Consider the following 16,070-nt stretch of genomic DNA (forward strand, 5'->3'; position numbering starts at 1 on the left):
CGGCCGTGAAAGTTCAAAAACCTTGAGAAGGTGAGCCTTGATCCCAGCATACTTATCTCGGGCCGGGGGAGAGGTGATGAAGTTCACTGCTCTGGCCGCCGTTGAGCTCCCGAGTGCTGAGACAACGTGGTAGTAACGCGTGGAATCATCTGAGATCCCGCGGAGGGCGAACTGAGCCTCAGTCTGTGCGAACCACGCTGCCGCGGACGTCTCCCAAAACTCCAGCAATTTGAGGATGGCGGTTGCCATGTTCGTTTCAGTCTCGAAAACGCCGGGACTGACGTCGGGGTCACCAGTGTAGCGCCGGAGAAAAGGAGTCGGAGGCGGAGTGTCGGACACAGAAACAGAACTTGCTTTATTGTTCGACATCACCAAACTACTCGCATAACGGCGGGAACTCTGTTAACCTTTCCTCCGGAAGCGCAACAACAAAAACAGTCCGTGCGGAACCCCGCACCCCAACTCGAGGTCCCGCGGGTGAATTATGTAAACACCACAACATGAGAATACTTTTAGTTATGTTTGTTTGCACCAAAACAATCGGGCAAGATTATGAAAGTAAGGTAACGAATATAACGGTCTGGCTCACTTGAGATCAAATTGAGGTGAATGTTGTCCCAGAACTAAGTGACACAATTGCAATTTTCGCCCCCCCCCCCAAAAAAAAAGCTTCGGCAAGATGCAGTAACACAAAATTAACTGTGGGGAGCAGTATTGAACCATTAAAGATGCACTACAAGCAGTGGGTCCCAACTCTTTTATGCCAAAGTACTACCTAATTAAAAATACTACTTCGCTTTCTAAGGACGATCAACATTAAAATACATCCATCCATCCATTTTATTTGCCACTTATCCTCACAAGGGTCTCAGGGAGTGCTGGAGCCTATCCCAGCTGTCAACGGGCAGGAGGCGGTGTACACCCTGAACTGGTTGGCAGCCAATCCCAGGGCACATGGAGACAGACAAACAGCCGCACCCACAATCTCAACTAGGGGCAATTTAGGGTTTCTAATTAATCTTGCATGTTTTTGGGATGTGGGAGGAAACTGGAGTGCCCGGAGAAAACACACACAGGCACGGGAGAATATGCAAACGCTACACAAGCAGGGCCCGGGATTGAACCCAGGGCCTCAGAACTGTGAGGCCAACGCTTTACAAACTGACCCACCGTGCCACTGGTTAAAACACAGTAACTGTAAGACGTGAATCAAAACTTTTAAAGAGGTTTTTTTTTTCACACTAAAAAGTATTTTCCATCATTCTAAGACACCGTAACTATATGGACTGCCTGAACATTGAGATTAAATGTTGAAAATAAATGTACAGTGCTTATATAACAAATTTTAAATGTAACTGTATTGTACTCAAACAATGTACTGTACTTGAAAAATAAAGAAAATGGACAGACTTTAATGCACATCTAAAAGCTTCATCCTCATAGAGTATGTTAATTTTGTACAGTGGCCAATGTCATATTTAAAAAAAAATTCTGGATTTGAATGTTTTTTTTTTTTTTATAACACTAGAGAGATCTGTGACGCAGCCACAGGAAGTCATCCAAAACAGAAAGAATATGAATGATGTACACAAACTTACAGCAATGGCAGTGAATGCAAAGCAAGGGATAAAAGAAACTGTATGGACTAGATTTCTTTTTTTTTCCATTGTTTCTGTAGACAGTGTTGGCGCACAGTCACGCAATTACTGGCACAACTTTGTTGTCATGTCAGGAAAGATGTTCCATGTGTTGTACAAATAGAAAGGTGATGGCAGCAGTTTTGATATGTATCCACTCTGGGAGCAGGTTTTAAAAAAACGACCGGATTCAAGCTCCCAAAATGCCAACTCTGTGTTGAGGAAATGCAGGAATCGTTGAAAAAAAAAATCATCCTGAACTGGTTGCCAGCCGATCACAGGGCACGTACAGACAAACAGCTGCACTCACAATCACACCTATGGGCAATTTGGCATCTCCAATTAATGTTGCATGTTTTGGGGCTGTGGGAGAAAACCGGAGTGCCCGGAGAAAACCCACACAGGCACGGGGAAAACATGCAAACTCCAAACAGGGAGGGCCAGGATTGAACCCGGTCCTCAGAACTGTGAGGCCAACGCTTCCCAACTGCGCCACCGTGCCGCCTATTGATATCATATAAATGCTAATTCAGATTCTGACTTCACAGGTCTGATGACTTCTCCTGGAATCAAGTCATAGCTGGAAAAGAGCATTTGAGGCACATTATCGCTGATATGCAGACAACCAGGCATGACGTTGGAGTAACTGGTTAGACTCTTTGGCTTCACAGTTCTGAGGACCGGGGTTCAAATCCCGGATCCGCTTGTGTGGAGTTTGCGTATTCTCCCCGTCCCTGCGTGGGTTTTCTCTGGGGACTCTGGTTTCCTCCCACATCACCTAAACATGCATTAATTGTAGACTGTTAATTGCCCTTAGGGGTGATTTTGAGTGTCACAGTTGTTTGTCTCTATGTGCCCTGCGATTGGCTGGCAACCGGTTCAGGGTGTACCCCGCCTCCTGCCCGATGACAGCTGGGATAGGCTGCAGCACTCCCGTGACCCTTGTGAGGATAAGCAATTCAGAAAATCGATGGATGTAGGGAACTATTAGGTATGTTGAAAACAAAGCTAATTTAGCCGCTCCTTTTGGTCTTTGACTTTGAGGGGCTTTTCCTAGGGGCGTCGGGGTTAGGCATTGCGCCCTCAAGTCCAAGTTCTCAAGGTAGCAACAACATGAGTATGACAGCTGTAAAACAATTCTGTTACAACTCTGGTACTGGGCTTTGGGACGAGTAAAAGTAGTTGAGTGATTCCCAACCAGTGTGCCAAGAGAGATCATCAGGTGTACGATGGGAAATTATACAATTTCCACTTCATTGGGCCAAAGAGTTTCACATCCGAAAATCACTTGCTTTGAGCTTAAGTCATTTGCACCTAGGGTCACAATATCAATAAAACATAATAATTTGCTTGCCAAACATTATTTTTTTTTTACTTTATGTTCATGTATAGGTCATTGTACTGTAATCCACTAAGGCTGAATGAAGGTTCTTATTTAATGAGGGTCTATCTATCTATCTATCTATCTATCTATCTATCTATCTATCTATCTATCTATCTATCTATCTATCTATCTATCTATCTATATCTATCTATCTATCTATCTATCTGACAGGCAAAACAATTCAATGCACTCTCAAGTTTGATGGGGGAAGATGGAGAGGTGGAGATATTTGAAATGTCAAATTTGGGAAGCAGTTGCAGTATGGCGTGCTGTCGCCGAGGTCATCGAACGCACCACAAGACAGCAGGAAGTACCAAATGGTTCCGAGCAGCGGCGACGCCCCTTCCTTCCCATCCCCCCCCCCCCAAATCCAGATGTGCACCCCCGCCCGCACCTCATCTCTTGAGCGTCCGCCTTGTGTAGAGCGCGGGGCTCCGCACAGTCAACAGGAGGCTCGGAGAGACACCTGGCTGAAGAGCCACGAACCGAACCGCGGCGTTCACCCGAGACTAGAGTCCAGTCGCCGACTCCATGTGCGCTTCGCGCTGGAGTTGCTCCATTCAGGCGGTGCCGGTCGTACCTGCTCAACCCGGTGCGAAGAAAACGATGGAGAAGCAGAGCTGAGACAGTTTCAATTAGAGATTCTAGGTGGGTTCTCTCTTCAGGGAACTCAGACAGTTTTGGCTCGGTCCAAATGAGGAGTACAAGTGATTTGGAAGCGGCGCGAGGTCGCCGCCACGTTGAGGAGCTCTAAGTGCACTTTGCAGGGGTGTGCTGTTAATTGAATCGAACCCACGGTTATCGTCCTCCTCTCCCCCCCCACCCTCGAATTTGCGGACCTTCATCATGACTTCACTTTCGGGCTCCAAGGAGAGATCCGTGACCGGCCGGGGCAGAAAGTACACGGTAGGAGCACCCGCGCTTCATTCATTTATTCAGGGAAAACAGTTCTTGATCTGACTACCTTTTAGTTGCAAAGGACTCAAAGCATCAACGGGGAACCCTCTTCCTCGTCGGGGTCATTTCTGTTTTTATAAATTTAGGCAGTATGCAGAGGGTGAGCTCATCGTTCGGGGTTTGAATCTTGGCTCCTGGCTTCCTGTCGTTGACTGTTATAGATACTTTATATCAAGAGTTTCGGATTTTTTTTTTTTTTTTTTTTTGCCATTGCAGTTGCACTTTCGTTTTAACTCTGAAATCATCCATTTTCCATTGCCGCTTATCCTCACGAGGGTCGCGGGGGAGTGCTGGAGCCTATCCCAGCTGTCAACGGGCAGGAGGCGGGGTACACGCTGAACCGGTTGCCAGCCAATCGCAGGGCACATCGAGACAAACAGCCGCACTCACAATCACACCTTGGGGCAATTGAGAGTGTCCAATTAATCTTGCATGTTTTTGGGATGTGGGAGGAAACCAGAGTGCCCGGAGAAAACCCACGTGGGCACGGGGAGAACATGCAAACTCCATAGATGTGTGGCCGGGACAAACAAATTGATGGATCAGTAGTTTTGAAATTAGAAGTCAGATCATAGTTTCAACTGTTACTGAAGTTTCTGTAGAAGGGAGTGTTGTCACAAAAAAAACCCCCAAAACAAAACAATATTATTAAATCATTGTTTGTTAAAAATGAGGATTTATCATTTTATTACCAACTTCAGCAAGTATTAGAGAAGTGGACACCCTTGATTCGCTTTCGGGGTGAGGGGGGGCACATAAAATGATTCAGCAGCCAGATCTAGACCCTGGTTCTTGAGTTTGAGACCTGCACTTTATTTTGTATTTACTGTATAAATGTGATAAAGTGGCAGCATGGTGGCGCAGCTGGAAAGCGATGGCCACACAGTCCCGAGGTCCCAGGTTCGATCCCGGGCCCAGCTGTGTGGAGTTTGCATGTTCTCCCCGTGCCTGCGTGTGTTTTCTCCGGGCACGCCGGTTTCCTCCCACATCCCAAAAACACACAACATTAATTGGACATTCTAAATTGCCCCTAGGTTTGATTGTGAGTGTGGCTGTTTGTCTGTACGTTCCCTGTGATCGGCTGGCAACCAGTTCAGGGTGTACCCCGCCTCCTACCTGTTGACAGCTGGGATAGGCTCCAGCACTCCTGTGACCCTTGTGAGGATATGTGATAGAGTAGAGGGCAGAGCAATGAAACTGTGGTTATTACATCAAAGGTTCTGGGTCTCATCTCGTCTTGGGCCCCATTTGGCGTTTGCAGCTGTTTGGGTTTTTTTCTGGGTAGTCCAAAGTCTTCCCACATTCAGGTTTATTGACTATTCCAAATTGTCCGTTGGTTAGTCACTGATGGTGTAGTGGTACACACGCCTGACTTTGGTGCGGGCAGCGTGGGATCGATTCCCGCTCAGTGATGGCGTCAATATCTGCTCTGCGACTTACTGGCGACCAATTCAGGGCGGTCTGCCTTTTGCCCGAGGCTGGCTGGGTTAGGCTCCAGCTCTCCCGTGACCCTTGTGAGGATAAGCGGCATGGATAATGGATGGATGAAATTGTCCACAGATGTGTGAGTTTGGGTGGTTATTTGTCTACAGTATATGTGCCCTGCGATTGACTGGCGACCAGTGCTAGGTGTACTTAATCTAGCATCCAAAGTTATTTTAGAGTGGCTCCAGTTTAATGCATGACCCTAATTTGGACAAGCACGATAGAAAATAGATGAATGATTTAATCATCAGACAAATGTTTGTTATTATACATTGCTTGCATTTGTGGTTTAAATGGTTTGGGGCTTGACATAATCATTTTTCAGAGATTTTATTAGGCTCCAAGCGCTAGCTAGTGAGGAGCCCATCTTCAAATGTGTGTGATGTTTTTATTACAATAAATTAAATGACGTATTGCCACAACATGCCCAAAACTCACCAGTTTTCACAAGTGTATATATCCTGGTTCAAATGTATTGGTATGTATTTTCGAGGTTTTGAATAGAGAATTAGCAACTACCCGTTTCAGACTCGTACCTAGCACCTAGTAATGACTACAAACTGCGAAACGTCTTTTTTCTTGTAAACATTCCTTCATGTCAGTCTTTGCAACTCATATTATGATGACGCTTATGAGGAACCGCTGCGCCACCACATCAATACCCCAACTCTCTGTGGCTCATTTGATCTTCCCATGAGTTTGAGGAGTAGTCTCGGTTAAGTATTAATAACACGCGTCAGCAAAGAGAACCTGGCGTCTTGACTCTCGTGACTTTCAAAAGAAAGTTTGAGAATACATTCTTCAAAGCAAGCAGGTTTGGTAAATATACAGACAGTGAAGAAAATAAGTATTTGAACACCCTGCTATATTGCAAGTTCTCCCACTTAGAAATCATCAATCACCCCAAGAGGGGTCTGCAATTTTCATTGTAGGTGCATGTCCACTGTGAGAGATAGTCTAAAAAGAAAAATCACAATGTATGATTTTTTAAACGATTTATTTGAGTGTTACAGCTGCAAATAAGTATTTGAACACCTGTCTATCAGCTAGAATTCTGACCCTCATAGACCTGTTAGTCCGCCTTTAAAAGTCCACCTCCACTCCATGTATTATCCTGAATCAGATGCACCTGTGTGAAATCGTTGGGTGCATAAAGACACCTGTACACCCCATACAATCAGTAAGACTCAAACTTGTAACATGGCCAAGACCAAAGAACTGTCCAAAGACACCAGAGACAAAATTGTATAACTCCACATGCCTGGAAAGGGCTACGGAGAAATTGCCAAGCAGCTTGGTCACAAAAGCTCCATGACCATTTGGATGATACAGAGGAGTCATGGGAGAAAAATTTGTGGTCAGATGAGACCAAAATGGAACTTTTTGGTCATAATTCCACTAACCGTGTTTGGAGGAAGACAAATGATGAGTTCCATCCCAAGAACACCATCCCTCCTGTGACACATGGGGGTGGCAGCATCATGCTTTGGGGGTCTTTTTCTGCACATGGGACAGGACGACTGCACTCTATTCAGGAGAGGATGGCCGCAGCCATTTATTGTGAGATTTTGGGGAACAACCTCTTTCCCTCAGTCAGAGCATTGAAGATGGGTCGTGTGTGGGTCTTTCAACATGACAATGCCCTGAAGCACACAGCCAGGAAAACCAAGGAGTGGCTCTGTAAGAAGCATGTCAGGAGTGGCTCTGTAAGAAGCATATCAAGGTTTTGGCGTGGTCTACCCAGTCTCCAGACATTAAACCCAATAGAAAATCTTTGGAGGGAACTTAAACTCTGTGTTTCTCAGTGACAGCCCAGAAACCAAAATCCCTCCTGCAATGTGTGCAAACCTGGTGAACAACTCCAGGAAACTGTAATTGCAAACAAAGGCTACTGTACCAAATATTACCATTGGTTTTCTCAGGTGTTCAAATACTTATTTGGAGCTGTATCACACAAATAAATCGTTAAACAAAAAAAAAATAAAAATCATACATTCTGATTTCTGGATTTTTCTTTTTAAATTATCTCTCGCAGAGTAGACATGTACCTACGATGAAAATTTCAGATCCCTCCATGATTTCCAAGTGGGAGAATTTGCAATATAGCAGGGTGTTCAAATACTTATTTTCTTCACTATATACTTAGTGAAATATAGGATTGTTCAGTTCGACACAAAACTAAAATATTCAAAAGAAGCAATGACATCCTGTTGCAATAACGGGGAATCACTCAATTAATGAACATTTCATGATTGGAACAGCTTTGGCACTTGAACAGATTACAGTATTTCTACCATTACTCATATTTTGAGGAAAATTCAAAATATGAACAAAATGAAAGTTGACCTGCATCCCACAACTGATCGCATTTGACCACAGAGGTTCCGCTGTACATTAAATCGAATGAAATTATTATAATTATTATGTGACATATTGTGTTAAGCAAAGCAAGGTGCAAACACTTGTGTGTGCATACAAATGCCCCCTCTCAATTTAAAAGCAATTAACCAATGTAGGCTTCATCCATGATGTCACAATAGCAACATTAATAATGTCATTTGATATTAACTTAATTAAAATTGTGCCATTTTGGTCTGAGCTCTGATCTCCACGCATGTGCTGGCTGTAAGATGGTAAATGCCTGGTCTCCTATGAGTCAAGGTCTCCCCCTGTGTTAAATGCCCCACAGATGCCTGACACTTCCCCCACCAAATCAGCCTCCTATTTCCCGGACACGTGGTACCGAAAGGCTTATGAGGAAACCACCCGGTCAAGCTCCCGTCCCCCACCTGAGGGCGCTGGCTCTATGCCCAGCTCTACGGGCACCCCTTCTCCTGGCTCGGGGATTTCCTCGCCAGGGTCCCTCTCTGGATCGCCAGGGACCATCTCCCCGGGGATTTGCACTGGATCTCCGGGTTCTCTCGGTGGGTCTCCGGGGTTCGGGACGGGGTCCCCGGCCTCGGGCAGCGGAAGTTCTCCTGGGAGCGAAAGAGGGATTTGGTGTGAGAACTGCAACACAAGGCTGACGGAGCTGAAAAGGCAAGCGCTAAAACTCCTCATCCCGGGACCTTACTCCAGCAAGGTACGTACAGTATGTGTGTTGCTCCGCCCCCTACAATAACTTGCTTTTTCATTAACTGTGACATTTTGACTCTGGCTTTCATTAATCTGCTTACCCTTGAAATATTGGAACCACTCATGACCGTTACCTTGCCTTAGGTGTCACACTGTAATCTGGGTTATTGTTCCCATAAATCAAGATGTATTTATCCGACACTCACTGACCATCTGCACAAGAAGGGGGACACCAAACAGCGGTTTGCTCTCAAATAATTATTAAAAGGAAAAGGTTCATCTATCACTAACATAGACTAGTTGGATTAACGTGCTGAAGTTATCAATTTTACCTCATTGATCATATCACCTATACTACGTGTCAAACTCATTTTTGTCACGGGCCACATTTTCCTTTGGGTTTCCCTCAGAGGGCCATTATGACTGTGAAACCATAAAAATCTTTAACTGGCTCATCATATTTACATATGAAATTTACAAACTATTTTTGGCATCAGAAATCAAGGGTAATGGGTTTTCCATCTATTGTTGTTTGGCAACACAAAAATGCTTTTAATAGCTCAACATCATCATTTATGACATGGCAATTTGAAATTTTGGGACAGATTTTAACATAAATCATGGAGGTTAATACACATGATTTGTCTCTGCAGGCCACATAAAATCATGTGGTGGGCCGGGTCGCGCCCCCGGGCCTTGAGTTTGAACCTGTGACCTATACAGTACATAGATTAGTCCTCTCTACTCTCTATATTTTTTCTCTTCTTGTGCGAATGAACATGGATGCAGAGCACTTGGAGCAGAAATATTAATCTTTATGCTTTCGTTCCCTTTTCAACGTTTCTTTGATAGATGGTTTACGTATATGTTTTTTAATTGTCCACGGGCTAATCTATGCAATCAATTTGAAATCCAACCATACACGTAGTCTCAATAGGTGGAACGTTTGGGTTGAGAGGTGATTAATGATAAAGGATTAAGCACACTGATCACCATGCATGTACTGTAGATCATTTTTCAAACTGTCATCTCCACACAGTCATTTTGTCATTATAATATTAATCATGGACATAAGTCCAAATGAACAACATTGTTCAAATTTGGCATAAAACAATTTTAATTTTAATGAAAAGTACCGTAATTCCTGGCGTACAGAGCGCACCTGGTTATAAGCCTCACCCAGTTCATTTGTAAAGGAAATACCATTTGGTACATACATACGCCGCAGCTGTGTAAAAGCCGTACGTGCCCACATTGAAACACGAGATATTTACAAAGAAAGACGATACACAGAGAGTTTAACGCTAGCGCCGCGCTAACGCGAGCATCGCCGGCGCACTAACGCTAGCGCCGCGCTAACAGGACCCGTGAAAAAAAACATAGCAGTTAAAATCACTGAGACACGGCAGTAACACACTAGCACAGTGCTAACAGGCCCGGACCGGTAAAAATCACTTCCTCGGCACATATATTCCACCGGTCTCACGCTTACCTTTTCCGCTTGAGTGCCCCCTTGCGGCTATTAGAAAAAAATGCACAAATTAAGCCTCATCACCGCACAAGCAGAGCGGTTGAAAGCGTGTGGAAAAAGTCACGGCTTATAGGTCGGAAATTACGGTGGTTACATAGTATCGGGGCCCCAACCTTCCTGTGGCGTTTGCATGGTTTTTACCCAGTAACTCCCGGTTTACTCCCACATTCTGTAGACACTATAGTAAACTGTCCCTAGGTGTAAATATGAGTGTATTCACTTCACAATGGGGCTCGGCAACCTGAGGGCTACTTCGTGAGCAACGATCGTATGAAGGGCTATGTGACCTGTTTGCAGCAAATTTCAGACTCAGTTCATTACACGTACATCAAATATTTTTCTTTTAATTTATTGTAGTAAATGTCATTACAGGAATTTTAAAATTTTAATTCACATAAGCGAGTCAGATTCAGAATTTAAAGCACAAATAATAGTAACAATTTGTGGCCTATGGTATTTTTAGAACATACCTCACGGGGGCCTTATATGGTCCTCGCGGGCTACCATTTGCCCATGGGCACCGCGTTGGTGACCCCTGCTTCACAAGCAACAAGATTTATTCCTTTTATCCTTTTTTTTTTATTAAGCTTAGAAGCGAGCGTGTGCATCACGTGGAATGCCCCCCACAACTGGTTCAACTCAAAAAAAGTTTGGGCATCACTGCCCGAGAGAACTCGACGTGGTCTCCTAGTGTAATCTTGAATTTCATCCAGTGAAATGTGTTTGCCCGGGGAAAAAAATGAGAACCGAGCAAGAACCTCAAGTGATCCTTTGAGAACTGCATCGAAATTGTTACATGCACCCCTCGTCATAGTCGTGGTCTTCATGAATGTACCTCAACTTCCCGCAGCTGATGTCATGCTCACGTCATGAAAGTATTTTCACACGGCCGAGATTCTAATTCCAAGCAGCTCCTACCGACCAACCACCCAGTTATCCAAATTAGTTATGTGTCACTGCATGCCTCCTTGTATAAAATCAATTTATTACAAAGGGTGCGCATGTACTGTACGTGGAAGAATTACAATTAATCTGATTTACAGGCTTTCCAATGGCATAGTTTTTGCCGTTGGGTCTTCCGCTGCAGCTGACTGGCTTCCAGTTAGGAATACAGCAGGGTCACACATCAGGCTCGAAGTTAATTGGCAACCTATAAGCATGTTTTATGCATCATTGTGGGACCAATAAAGTATAGAAATGGGAGGTCAGAGAGGAAGTAGCGGTCCGTAATGAACAGTGTGGGAGCTTGTTAAAAAGGTGACAGTAGGAAACCAGAAAACTATCGGACATAATGTAGACTGTTGATGGGGAGACTGCTAAGGATGCAATTTGTAAAGTTGGGTTTGGCGGTCTCATTACTGCTATTTTTCACACTGTGGTTAAACTTGCATTTTAGTAATTGCTCGTGGAGATAATTAAACAAGCTTTACTTACTCCACACGAGGAACTTTGCACTCACCGGGGCCTCAATAAAGTATGAGAGAATGAGATTAATACGAACCCTTTTTATGAGTTGTAGTGTACGCCACCGAAAAATACAAACAATACATAAACATGTTAAATTAATACCTTCCGTGCCTAGATCACAGGTCACAGTTTTATTAGGAAGAGGTCCATATTTTGTGACATTAAATGATATTTTATCATTGGATAATACAGTGAATCTTTTTTCAATGTTGATGATGCTAATAAATGTTTTCTTAATGTAGATTCAGTATCATTTCAGTTTGAATTAAACTGAAGAAAATTATTGTTTAACTAGACTGCAGGTAAATAAGAGCAGCAATCTCAACAAGTGATCCTTTCTCGATGTAGTTCAACAGCGGGCGGATTGACCACGTTTGCCGCTGTCTCTGTGGTTCTGAGATTTTTTTCTGACAGTGAATTGAAGGTTGAAGGCGCTGCGGGTCAGATAAAAGTAGGATTCGCATTCTTCCTGAAGCGATGTGACCGGATTATCCTTCTCCTTCACCAAAAATGCTGGTGCAACAGTTCGGTGTTGAGACGGGATGTGTGTTTGTGTGTGTGTGTGTATGCTCATCTTGTGCATTTGTTCTCTCAGCATGAGACCACGTCATTCGCACAGGACCTAAAGACATAAATGACCCAGCACTGTCAGAATAACAATCATCTCACACTCCGTTATAGGCCTCTCTTTCACTGACATGAATACATAGAGGAATCATGCTTGACATATACATGTACAAACGCATGCACACACACGTCTGCTAATGGTATGCTAATGTTGACCTTCAACAAATCTTTCCGCTGAATATTTTGCGTTTGGGATATATAGTGTACTGTATAGACTGAAGAAAAAAAAGTATTTGAACACCCTGCTATATTGCAAGTTCTCCCACTTAGAAATCATGGAGGGGTCTGAAATTTTCATCGTAGTTGCAAGTCCACTGTGAGAGAGATAATCTAAAAAGAAAAATCCAGAAATCACAATCTATGATTTTTTTTTAACGATTTGTGATACAGCTGCAAATAAGTATTTGAACACCTGTCTATCAGCTAGAATTCTGATCCTCAAAGACCTGTTAGTCCGCCTTTAAACGTCCACCTTCACTCCATGTATTATCCCGAATCAGATGCACCTGTGTGAGGTCGTTAGCTGCATAAAGACACCTGTCCACCCCAAACAATCAGTAAGACTCAAACTTGTAACATGGCCAAGACCAAAGAGCTGTCCAAAGACAAAATTGTACAACTCCACACGGCTGTAAAGGGCTATGGAGAAATTGCCAAGCAGCTTGGTGAAAAAAGGTCCACTGTTGGAGAAATCATAAGAAAATGGAAGAAGCTAAACATGACGGTCAATCTCAATCGGAGTGGAGCCCCATACAAAACCCTCGTGGGGTCTCAATGATCCTTAGAAACGTGACGAATCAGTTTAGGACTACACGACAGGACTTGGTCAATGACTTGAAAAGAGCTGGGATCACCGTTTCCAAGGTAAATGTTGGTAATACACTAAGATGTCATGATTTGAAATCATGGACGGCACGGAAGGTTCCCTTGCTTAAACCATGTCAACATGTCAAGGCCCGTCTTAGGTTTGCCAATGAGCATTTGGATGATACAGAGGAGTCATGGGAGAAAGTTTTGTGGTCAGATGAGACCAAAATTGAACTTTTTGGTCATAATTCCACTAACCGTGTATGGAGGAAGACGAATGATGAGTTTCATCCCAAGAACACTAGCCCTACTGTGAACCATGGGGGTCGTAGCATCATGCTTTGGGGGTGTAAATCTGCACATGGGACAAGATGACTGCACTCTGTTAATGAGAGGATGACCGCGGCCATGTATTGGGAGATTTTGGAGAACAACCTCTTTCCCTCAGTCAGGGCATTGAAGATGGTTCGTGGCTGGGTCTTTCAACATGACAATGACCTGAAGCACATAGCCAGGAAAACCAAGGAGTGGCTCCGTAAGAAGCATATCAAGGTTTTGGTGTGGCCTCGCCAGCCTCCAGACCTAAACCCTGTAGAAAATCTTTGGAGGGAGCTGAAACTCCGTGGTTCTCAGCAACAGCCCAGAAACCTGTTTGATCTAGCTTGGACTTTTTAAAGACACATGCGGATGGCCAGCTGAACATCAAAACCAACCAGTCAACTTCGGAGCGCCCATTTTACAACGGATAGTTTTGTAAATTTTCACCAGCGATAACATGGCTTTGTGGGTAACTTAATATCAGTGAATGGGGAAATGCAGAATCTGACTGCCGCTGTCGTCGGGTGCCGTGTTCACCTGTGACATTATGTCACCAACAATGAGGGTACGATGACTTCTGTGCTTCTTTTCATGATTACGGTCCACAATAACTTTGAAATTGAGCCTTCTCACATGATTTCACATTGTATAATATATATCACCCCTTCAGTATGTTTGATTCATATTGGCACATCCAATCGACATGCCCAGAGCATCTGAGAGCTGGAAGGAGGTCCCTATTATTCAAGTTTTGAAACCTTTATATACTTAGCGACTTTTTTTTTTTTTTTAATTACATTTCTCTATAATGTGTCAAATTTACATGCCCTTTTTGGGGCTGCTAATGGGACAAACTGTCTCAAATGTGGGAAAAATGTGTTATGGCCCGATGAACTTTTTGGTCATAATTCCAAACGGCATGTTTGGTGTAAACACAGCACTGCTCATCAATAAAGGACAATACACCCTGAAGCAGCGGTGGCAACCCCCTGCTTCCTTGGGGCTGTTTTTTCTTCTGCTGGAACTCGGGCCTTAGGGAAGGTGAAGGGAATTATAACATTTTTTTTACACTTATGTGGCAATACTGAAAAAGGTGACGCTTGAGAGAATTATGTGACGCTAGACATGCTTGCAGGACACCTTTACAGTTAAAGCTAGAGCTGAGTGTTTTTATTGTTTTACAGTGGTTAACTTAATTTTTGACTTGTACAATTACGCTACGTTGATAAAAAATTTGACTCTGGAATCCAAACATAAAAGCAAACATGATCCGCTATTGCCCCATAATGAATTGCTTAAGTTTTAGGACCCTAAAAGCTGTTTAACAAAGTGTGAGGCACTAGAATGCAATGGAGGGAGGTATTAAATTGAACAGCGTGTGTGTTTTCAGTTTTGAGATGCGTCGACATGCACAGACACTTGTGACCGCAAGACTCTGACGCACATCTGGCAGCACAGCTGCGCTCACTTAGGGCTTGTGTCCGTGTGGTTCTGCTGCTGTGTGTCTCCGTATTCACACACCCCGGCCATAAAAACGCATTTGTGTGTGCGCTCAGGAAAGTGGGTCACTATTTGTGTGTTTTAAAAGGACAGTACCTGTTTCAAATCGTCTAGAAGTCAAAATTATGGGTGTTTATAACAGGAACTCAACTTTTGGGATAGAAAAACAGAGCCATAATTGTCCATGTTTGGGAATATATTCCCTCCTCTCCCAGTCCAAATTGAAGATTTGCTGAGGGTGCCGTCAACTTCAGAGATGACATACTTGAGACTTTGAATTTTTATGGAAATGTACTAGTTGTCAAATTGCTTTTAAGCCTAGCTGATAAATATGGTGAATCCACTTGTACATAAGGAATATTAAAAAATATATTTACATAATTTCATCTCTGGGCGGCACAGTGGCTAAACCGTTGGCCTCACAGTTCTGAGGTCCCGGGTTCAATCCCCGACCCGCCTGTGTGGAGTTTGCATGTTCTCCCCCGTGCCTGCGTGGGTTTCCTCCAGGCACTCCGGTTTCCTCCCACATTCCAAAAAGATGCAACATTAATTGGACACTCTAAATTGCCCCTAGGTGTGATTGTGAGTGTGGCTTTTGGTCTCGATGTGCCCTGCGATTGGCTGGCATCCTGCCCATTGACAGCTGGGAGAGGCTCCAGCACTCCCGTGACCCTTGTGAGGATAAGCGGCAAAGAAAATGGATGGATGGAATGATCTCTGCCTGATGAGCTTATTTGTGATTTTAGAGCATGTTTGTGAACAAAGAAAGTTAATTTAAGAACATTCATTGTATCTTAATTTGACCTTAGTTTATGTTATTTTATATTAAAAACATGTCAAATGCTGCAGTTGTGGAATATTTTAATTTGCATATTCCATGGTTTATACAATTTATCATTCGTGTATAGGTAAATTAGAAGTTAGTCACCAGTTATTAAGTACTTGAGTATTTTTTTTTCCCCCACTGAATACGGTTTCTTTCAGCTTGTCCCTTTCGGGGTCGCCACAGTGTGTAATCTCAGATGAACTCACATACATGTTGGGGACAATTTTTTTTTTTTTTAAAACACCGGATCCCCTTCCTGACGCAACCCTTCTCAGGGAGTGGAGGCCCCAGTGGGATATGAACCCACAACCCCTGGGTTACCAAACCAGTGTTCTAACCACTGTGCTTCAGGGCCTCACTTTTTCACTGAATACATAGTCAACTATTATTTTAGGACTACTTCTTACCTAAAAAATATGACTTCTCCCACAAAATGTTGCTTTTTTTAATGCTGCA

General features: G+C 43.6%; 1 protein-coding gene and 1 long non-coding RNA gene across 9 annotated transcripts in view; one reads left to right on the forward strand and one right to left on the reverse strand.

The window, feature by feature from the left end:
* Positions 1–3,416: 3,416 nt before the first annotated feature.
* The window catches only part of kif26ba (kinesin family member 26Ba), a 109,182-nt gene continuing 96,528 nt past the window's right edge, over positions 3,417–16,070 (forward strand). For all 8 annotated transcript variants that reach the window (XM_061814423.1, XM_061814419.1, XM_061814421.1 and 5 more), the window contains exons 1-2: positions 3,417–3,927; positions 8,153–8,545. In XM_061814423.1, the coding sequence (XP_061670407.1) occupies positions 3,868–3,927; positions 8,153–8,545 (453 nt within the window). In that variant the 5' untranslated portion in view covers positions 3,417–3,867. The remainder of the gene's footprint in view (positions 3,928–8,152; positions 8,546–16,070) is intronic.
* Positions 8,325–16,070, reverse strand: part of LOC133498041 (uncharacterized) — a 38,049-nt gene continuing 30,303 nt past the window's right edge. The window contains exon 6 of the long non-coding RNA XR_009794170.1: positions 8,325–8,441. This is a non-coding gene — a long non-coding RNA (uncharacterized LOC133498041). The remainder of the gene's footprint in view (positions 8,442–16,070) is intronic.

The sequence above is a fragment of the Syngnathoides biaculeatus genome, chromosome 3 (assembly GCF_019802595.1).
Source record: "Syngnathoides biaculeatus isolate LvHL_M chromosome 3, ASM1980259v1, whole genome shotgun sequence".
Classification (NCBI taxonomy): domain Eukaryota; kingdom Metazoa; phylum Chordata; class Actinopteri; order Syngnathiformes; family Syngnathidae; genus Syngnathoides; species Syngnathoides biaculeatus.